Raw genomic sequence first — 9,233 nt, 5'->3', positions numbered from 1 at the left:
CTGTTAGCGGATGCATTAACAAGGGCTGACAAGATTCCACTTATTCTAGGTAGATTGTATATAACATAGTTACATTGTAGTAAACAAGTTCCCACTTATTACTAGTTGCTGATATAAATTCTTTTTTTATTTGTAGGAAAGTTTTACCTCGCCAATGGCGGGTACCCTCTCTTACGACATTTCATTACCCCGCATCGTAAGACTGCATACCACCTAAGTGAGTGGAGCGAGTGGCGCCCACGGACTAGTAATGAGTTGTTCAATCATAGACACCCGTCCTGTCCAAATGTCATTGAGCGCACATTTGGCGTCTTGAAGAAGCGTTTCAATATTCTTAATGAAGAACCAATGTACAATATTGAGAAGCAGATTGACATCTTTTGGCATGTTGTTGCATCCATAATCATATTCGGCATTTCATGCCTAATGATTCAATACTAGAAGATGTGGACAACTTTCTAGCTAGACAACTCTTGCTACAAACTGTGGAAGATGAGGACATACCACGAGATCCTCCTCAATCAAGGGATGATGACAAAAGAGCAGGAGAGGAAATTAGAAACACGCTTACCACAGAGATGTGGAATGATTTCAGTAGACGCCATTGACATTAGGGGATTACAGTTTCACTCCATATATGGTTGGAGTAATTTTGTTATGTTTTGATGGTTTTATGACTCTTTTACTGTTTCGAGTAACTTTGTTATGTTCTGATGGATGTATGTGTGTTTATTCAAGTAACTCTGTTGTTATTAGTGTGATGGATTAAAATTTTGAAGGAAGATAGTAGCTAGTTGTTTTGGATGATGTATGTTGTATCTTTTTATGCTTGGATAATGTATGTTGTAACTTTGTTATGTTTTGATGGTTGTATGTGTGTTTATTCAAGTTGTTATACATCTCAGGTTGTTATATGGATGTATGACTCCTAACAAACATATATGTGCATATTGAATCAGAATGACAACTGCACCACAAACCTCCCAGAAGAGGGCGAAGAATATCATTTGGAATGACCAAATGGACAAGGTGCTCGTAGATACCCTTCTAGTTCAAATCGCAGAGGGGTACAAAATCCCAAATGGTTTTAAGGATCATGCTTATGTAGTTGCGGCCACTGCAATGAATGCCTTTTTCAACCTCCAACTCAATAAGGAGCACATAAAAAACCGCATCATGATTATGAAAGAAACATACAAGAGTGTTTGCATCATCCTCAGTAGAAGCGGTTTTGGTTGGGAAAATGACACCAAAATGGTCACCTGCGAAAAAGAGGTCTACAATGACTACGTCGCTGTAAGAAACACTTCCTCTTAAGATACAATCTTCTTATAGTAATACCATATCCAATATCTTCTTATTTTTTATGCTCCTTGTCACAGGCTAATCCAAAACATAAGAAACACTTTACTACCCATCATGTTTTGCATGACGATATGTGCAAAATCTTTGGAGATGATTTCGTGAAAGGGGCCGGGTCTAGGATGCATGAATCCAAGCATAGCAAGTTCGCAGCCAGTCAGTCTTGATGGCATTGGGGATGACTTTGCAGATGACCATACCCCCATGTCTCACCACCCACCATCTCCAGAAGCAGATCCCACTAATGGTGGTAGTGAGACATCTCCCTTAAGACGGGCTGGTACCAGACGACAGAGGACTCGCAAGGGTGGGCCCCATTTGAACAGTATGTCGCGTCTCTCAACAAGCATGGACAAGGTTGAAGAGAGCTAGGTATCGGAGCAGCGAAAGGGTTGAGAAAGTGCAAAGGGTAGAGGAGTTGCGAAATGAAAGGGCAGAGGCGGTGCCACAGAGGGTGTTACCATGGGTTTCCCTTTTTCTTATTGGTTCCATTATATTGCTTTTAAAAATCTGCTTCTTAAGTTTTTTTGAGTATTTATTTGTATTACTGGACTATTTGGTAGGCTTAGAGGGTATAACTTGCTTTATATGTGGTAAAGAACATATTCTGTGCTGTTTCTTTTCCGTTTCTCCGGCAACTGAATGCACATCCCTGTTGTTTCTTTACTATTTCTTTTCCGTTTTCCGTCAACTGAATGTGCACTCCTACTAGTTTCTTTTCCTTTCTGTTTCCTTCTGCCACATCATTTCCTTTTCCTTTCCGTTTCCTGCGTGCAACTGAACAGGCCCTAAGTGCCATATACCTAATCAACCAAGATACACATACAAGACTAAGTTTCATGAGTGCAGCTTGTCCTCTGGGTTGCTTGAATCTTCAATCTTCTCGTTGGCTTCAATCAACCTATCTTGGATCTTCAATTTGTGTTCACTGTGGTTCCATAGATCACTTGTAATGTCCACGTCTTGCTTGCTTTCTGTGAATCAAACATGTTCATCTCATATACAAGCAACTTGACATATTCAATCAATATGGGTTTAGTTACAATCGAAACATTGGTGATCGATAGCCATTCGGCTTACAATTTTCTAACTCCGACAGGTAGTGGCCAAAGATACTTTATTACCTTATGATTTTTCTCGCTATGGCTATGTTTATCTTATTAATAAAAAATCAGAATCCCAGGATATGTTTTAGATTTATAAAACCGAAGTTGAAAATCAACTTGATTTAAAAATAAAAGTTGTGAGGTTCGATAGAGGTAGATAGTACTACGGTAAATACTTCGAAAGGGGCCGCAATGTAGGGGCTTTTGCTATGTATCTACAAGAGAATGGTATCGTTGCGCAGTACACATTGCCAGAAACACCTGAGCAGAATGGCATGGCTGAAAGGAGAAACCAAACTCTTATGAATATGGTAAGAAGCATGTTGTGTAATTCTTCTTTTCCTGAGTTTCTTTGGGGAGAAGCCTTAAAGCTGGCGCTGCACATACTAAATCGGATTCCTACAAAAGCAGTTCCAAAAACTCCTTATGAACTATGGGTTAGTAGGAAACAGAGTTAGGATACTTGCACGTATTGGGATGCTTGGCAGAGGCTAAAATTTACAATCCCCAAATAAGGAAATTGGACCCTAAAATTGTTACTTGCTATTTCATTGGTTATCCTAATAGGTCTAAAGGTTTTATATTTTATTGTCATAGTCATAATACTCGTATCATAGAGACAAGATACACTGAGTTTTTATAATGGCAACTCCAGTGGGAGTGTTATTCCTAGAAAGATCACCTTTGAGGAAAACCGTGTTACGATTCCGTTACCAGTTTTTCAAGTAATGGTGGTGCATGTTCCAATTTAGTAGGACATAGTTGAACTTGAAGGCATTCCAGACATAATACCCCCTACAGATGAGGGCCTAGTAGAAGTTCCTACTGAGCAGCCTTTGCGGAGGGCGCACGTCGTAGAGAGAAAGGAGATCGGCCATTCCAAATGACTATGAGGTCAATCTAAATGAGTGTGACTATGAAGGAGAAATGGATGATGATCCTATCTCTTTCCATTAAGCTATGGAAAGTCATCATTCAGCTCGATGGCTTCAAGCTACGAAGGCAGAGATACTCTCAATGGAGAAGAACCAAGTTTGGAAACTCTTTGACTTACACAATGGAGTCAACCTAGTTGGCTGCAAGTGGGTCTTTAAGACCAAATGGGACTCCAAGGGTGGCATTGAGAGACATAAAGCAAAAATGGTTGCAAAAGGGTATACTCAAAAGGAGGGAATAGACTACAAAGAGACTTTCTCTCTAGTTTCCAAGAAAGACTTTGTCAGCCCAAGGGTCTACTCTCCTATCTTGTTTTGATGATTCTAAACATAATTGATTATGTTCTTGAATACTAATCAATTTAGCTTGAAGTGTTGTATTAAGATAGGTTGATCATTGAAGGAACCAACACACCACATGGTCATGCTTGAAGATGTACCACACAAGAGTCAAAGGAGCTAAGTGGAGCTCACATTATCTCTCAAGCAAGCATACACAAAATGGAAGACCAATTGAAGACCATGGCTAAAGAGAAGTTGAGAGTTACCTAGATTTCATTGTATATCCTTCTCTCTTTAGATTTCTAAGTCAAGGCAAGATTTTTAAAATAGTTTCCAAAACCACTTAAGAACTTAAATGGTTAAGTGAATGGTTATGTGGTGGACCAACATGTTGGGACCCTCATAAACATTCCAAATTGACATAGGATTTGAGTTCCAAAAGCCCAAAATCAAATAGCAACAAAAACAGAAAAGTCATGCTGATTTTAGGCTTCTCGGAACTCCGAGATTTTTCTCGGAGCTCCGAGCTCGGAACTCTGAGAAATGGTCCAGTAGTATTTTACAACTTCTGGCCATTCTCTCGGAACTCCGAGAAATTTTCTCGGAACTCCGAGAAATGGTCCAGTAGTATTTTTCATATTCTCGCCGTTCTCTCGGAACTTCGAGAATTTGTCTCGGAACTCCAAGAACGTCGTGACAGCTTAGAAAAGAGTCGTTGGTTTTGTAAGCCCAAGGGTTCCCCAAGGGTTCCCCATGGGTTCATTCAATCACCTTGTTTTGATGATTAACAAACACAAATTGATTAGTCGTTTATGGACTGATCAGTTGCCTTGAGTGTTGTGTCTTAGACAGGAACTTGACATGCTTGACATGTCATATCGCCATTACACAATGCAACACAACACATGCTTGAGGATCAACATGCAAAGGAGCTTGAACACATTGGTGGCATCATCCTTGGAAGATGTTAAAGCAAGGAGCTCAAGTGAAGATCCCACAAGCAATCCAAGAACCACATTGAAGATCAAATGAAGATTGGCTCAAGAGTTCATTCAAGAGAGTGTTCAAAAGGGTAGTATGTATCACCTTTCTCTCTTGTGTTTTCTCTTGATCAAGGCACATCTTAAAACCCCTAAAAATATATTTTTCAAAGAGACTAACACACCCTTTAAGGACTTAAATGGATAAGTGAATGGCCATGGTGGTGTACCAACATGTTGGGACCCATATGGCATTCAACCCAACATTGAACAAAATAAAGTTCCGAAGCAACAACCTGGACCAGCAACTAAATCCTATCAAAACTTATTTCAAATATTTTTAAATATTTTTGAAAATATTTTTAACAGATAGCTCTCATTTTTCTCATATCCGTAGAGTATAAGAACGTCAAAATCCGACGAGAAATGAGGGAGATATGAATTTTACAAGTTAGGAACATCCTGCTGGAAAACCAGTCTCGGAGCTCCGAGAATTTTCTCGGAACTCCGAGCTCGGAACTCCGAGCTCGGAACTCCGAGAAAACAGTCAGGGACAAAAAATTATAGCCGTTGCGGCTACAACGGCTATTGGATTTTTTGACCCTAAAAGTACCACTTTGCCCCTCAAACGGTCATATTGAGTTGGCAACCTATATATACAAGTTGTATGGTTTCAAAACATTAAGATGAACATTGTCCAACTCTAAGAAACCCTAGAAACACACTTGCAATCATTTTTGGGTTAATTTCTCTCAACCAAACTCATTGTGCCTTGATTAGTAAAAATCATTTGAGATTGGTTTAGGCTTAAACTTGTTTATTTCTTAGAGAACATTGTGAGAACTTCATTGTGCATTGTAGCCTACTTAGAGGCAAAGCTATCTATCTTCTTCGGAAAGCGCTTAGATCTCGGCGGTGTAGGAGAGACAAGAAAGGTGGAAGGGCATCCGGTGTTAATTCCCTTGGGTGGAGCGCTTAGAACTCGGCGAAGTAGGAGAGTCATTGTAAAGGTGGAAGGGCATCCTCATTTAATTCCCTTAGAGTGTAAAAGCCTCGGAGCCGGGCGTCGTGGAGGTTTCAATAGTGGAAATCCTCAAGTGCGACCTTGAGTAGAGTGGAGTAGGCCGTTTGCCGAACCACTATAAATCTTTGTGTCACTTGTGTGATTGGTATTTCTCTCACTCCTTCTCACTCTCTTATTTATTTGTGCTTGCATTTTTACATATTTAGAATTGAGTGAGTAGTTAGCATCTTGATTTTAATTAAATAATCTTAACCTTGCTAACTAGGCTATTAAATCACCTAATTAAGTTTGCTAATCAAAAAGGGTTTTGAACTTATATTAATTTGTATTATTGTTTTAAGTTCAACCATTTCAAACTTAATTAAACAAGGGATAAAACTAGGGTGAAATTAGTAAAAGTTTTTAAAAGGTAAAAGTTTTATAAACATCCTATTCACCCCCCCTCTAGGTTGCCAAACCGAGTCACCCCTCGGATTTCAGTTGGGATCAGAGCTTGGGCTCTTGATTAAGACCCTAACCGGTTAAGAGTTAATCGATCGAATTTTTGGCAACTTTAAAAGATGGGATCTAGACTACCTATTTGCGATGGTTCGGATTATGGATCATGGTTGATTCATATGAAGACTTATCTTAAAAGTCTAGATAAAGATATGGTAAAGATAATTGAAAATGGATTTATTTTAAATTCAAAATCTAAAGGATTAAATGAATATAATAAGAAATTATCTTTACTAAATACAAAAGCCCTAATTGCAATATGTTGTGCATTACCACCTAACATTTATGAGAAAGTATCATCTTGCAAAAATGCTAAAAATGTTTTGGACTCTATTGAAAATCTTCAAAATCAAAACATGTGCTTAATGGGATTATCTAATGAAGACTTTTTGGATAATGCCGAATTCACATTTGAAGAACTTGTTGAAAATGTCCAAGAATTACATAAGAAACTTGAGGATCAACTAGCTAAGAATTCAAACTTGAAAAATAATTTAGCTAGTATTAATAAGGAGTTTAGGTCACTAGAAATAGATCATGCACATCTTAGTGAAGAAAATAAAATGTTTAAAAAAGATTTTATTGACCTAAGTGATACCATTGCTTCACTAAGAGAAGAAAACCAACTCCTTAAAGAAGAAGAAGAGAAAATCAAAATGTTTTCATCTCTTGAATCAATGAATTTTAAAACGGAAATCAATGATTTGATAATTAAGAATGAAACATTAAAGTTGGATAATCATAAGTTACAAGAGAATGTAAAATTCAATTGCCATCATTATCACTCTTGTAATTCATCATGTTCATCCCGTCCATCTACCTACCCTTATGCATCTTGTGACTATTGTGATAGATTTGGACATTACAAATCTAAATGCATGTTTAGATTTATAAAAAGTAGTAAGTTTATTTGGGTTAGAAAAGATAAATTAACTAGAACAAACTTGCTTGGAACCAACATGGTTTGGGTTCCAAAATCCCCTACTTGAATCACATCATATGATTAGTAGATTTAGGGGTAATGAGCTTAAAATGAAATATCTTTTGATAGATTTGTTTGTGTAGATACCATGCACTTATTCTTGTTTGATTCTCATGTATCTATACGTTCTACTCTAAGTGCACACACTATGATTTAGATCTTATTGCACTTAGTATTCCTCCACATTCATGCCACTATAGAATTTAATGTGAAAACCATAATTTGATCCTAATAGAATATACAACCACATCACTTGCCCATGTGTTCGAATTAAATCTACAAGTATATCCTTAGCATTTGAACCCATATTGGTAGTTGCTAGTAATTACATTAAATGATCACATCTTTCTAGCAAAACCAAAGGAAACCCATAGGTTTAAGACTTGAACCTAAATGGTTTTAAAATCCTTGGTCTCTTCCCAAAATTCATAAAAGGATATAATTTGTAAGGAAGTTGAAAATATGCCTAGATTCAATGTATCACTTGAAATGAAAATATCATAGGAATCTAGAATCATATTTGGGCATTTACTCACTTGAGTAAAATTAAAATTCACTATGGTGGTTGTGTAGACTAGATTATGATGGGAACATATATCTCCCACACATCTTGGTTTTCAATGGGCTTATGCACTATGTGCTTAATGCCTTATCTTTACATTTGTGGTATGTGAATGTAGGAAGAAGATGTTTGGACCATGTACCTTATGTATCATGATCATTGTGTCCAAACATGGTAGACTATCCATGGAAGCTTTGATATAGATCATATCTTCCTCATGATTACCCATAGTGGTATACTCTCACTCATGAGCCATGGATGTCTCTCTTAGACATGGTTCTTTAATGTCCATTCTTCTATGTCTAAGTTCTATAGAATCAAGTCAAATTGGAATTCTTATATATATATTCTATAGATATCACCCCTTGGTTGATTATATCTACATGTATGAGATGTCAAACTTTAACTTAAAAGTCACTCAATTGGTGCCCTTAGCCTTCTTAGATTCTAAGAGGGAGATGGTACACTCACCGTAATTAAAATATCTAACAAATTGGCATTGTGCCAACCTCTCAAACATGAATAGGTATACATTTACATGTGATCTCCCTGGCTAGTTATATATGTTGCATACTTAGGGAAGTAAAACTTAAATTTGAAAAATATTATATCACATTTAGGGGGAGCATGAGCCAAAGATTGAACATCTTTTGTGCTATGCTTGTTTATCATGATGAGCTAGACTATGACTATCATTTTATCATGATAAACCGACACTTGGAGAGTAAAGTGTCTTCGTAGCCCAAGGGTTGATCTAAAATCATTCATTTGAAGATCCCTTAGAGTCTATGTTAGGACTACCCTTTGGATTCATGCATTGCATGACTCTCTTTCAAAGGGGGAGCTTAAAGGTCAAGATTTGTCCTTAGTGGCTTATCATATGATACTCAATGTATATATCATTTGGATTATGATAAGTACACCCATTAGGAGCCATGATTGCTCCATATGTGGTTAGTTCGGGCTTGTCTTATGCTCCTAAATTGGTATCATCTAGCATGTGACTGTTTTAAGACAAAAAGCCCATAGCCTAGGACTTAAAGTCATATCTTTTAGGCTTTTAGACTTATCTTGGATGATCTAGATTGGTATCATCTATTCCAAGAATAAGTTTTGATGGCCAAGCATTCAATTGTCATATCTTTGGCCTATTGTGTAATGTCATACCTTGTTTTTATATAAGGCAAATGGCAAATACAAAGGGGAGAGATTACCTTTGCTATATTCATGTTTAAAATGACTATAATGACTTGCTTATATAGTTCATTTTTTCATTCCCCACCTATATGTGCTTATATGTTCATACTTTAACAAAAAAAAAAACAAAAAAAAAACAAAAAAAAGGCTTAAATGTTCATCTTTTTGAATTTTGTGCTCAATCTTGAATATCTTTCTTGTTTCCCATTCATAGGAGAAAATTATACTTTGTAATCTTAATCTCTATGAATTTGATTGCTTATCATGTGTACTTTCACTTGAAAATTTGTATTTTCATGATAAGT

General features: G+C 37.0%; 1 protein-coding gene across 1 annotated transcript; it reads left to right on the top strand.

Moving 5' to 3' along the window:
- The first annotated feature begins 960 nt into the window (after nucleotides 1-960).
- LOC143855941 (uncharacterized protein At2g29880-like) lies at nucleotides 961-1,529 on the top strand. Its single transcript, XM_077365987.1, has 2 exons — nucleotides 961-1,296; nucleotides 1,383-1,529. Exons 1-2 carry the CDS (start codon nucleotides 961-963, stop codon nucleotides 1,527-1,529), a joined length of 483 nt encoding a protein of 160 aa, XP_077222102.1.
- Nucleotides 1,530-9,233: the final 7,704 nt, after the last annotated feature.

The sequence above is a fragment of the Tasmannia lanceolata genome, unplaced genomic scaffold (assembly GCF_043159265.1).
Source record: "Tasmannia lanceolata isolate RefF3 unplaced genomic scaffold, GAP_Taslan_0.1 ptg000023l, whole genome shotgun sequence".
NCBI lineage: Eukaryota > Viridiplantae > Streptophyta > Magnoliopsida > Canellales > Winteraceae > Tasmannia > Tasmannia lanceolata.
The sequence above is the reverse complement of the archived record's forward strand: the minus strand, read 5'-3'. Positions and strand labels throughout refer to the sequence as shown.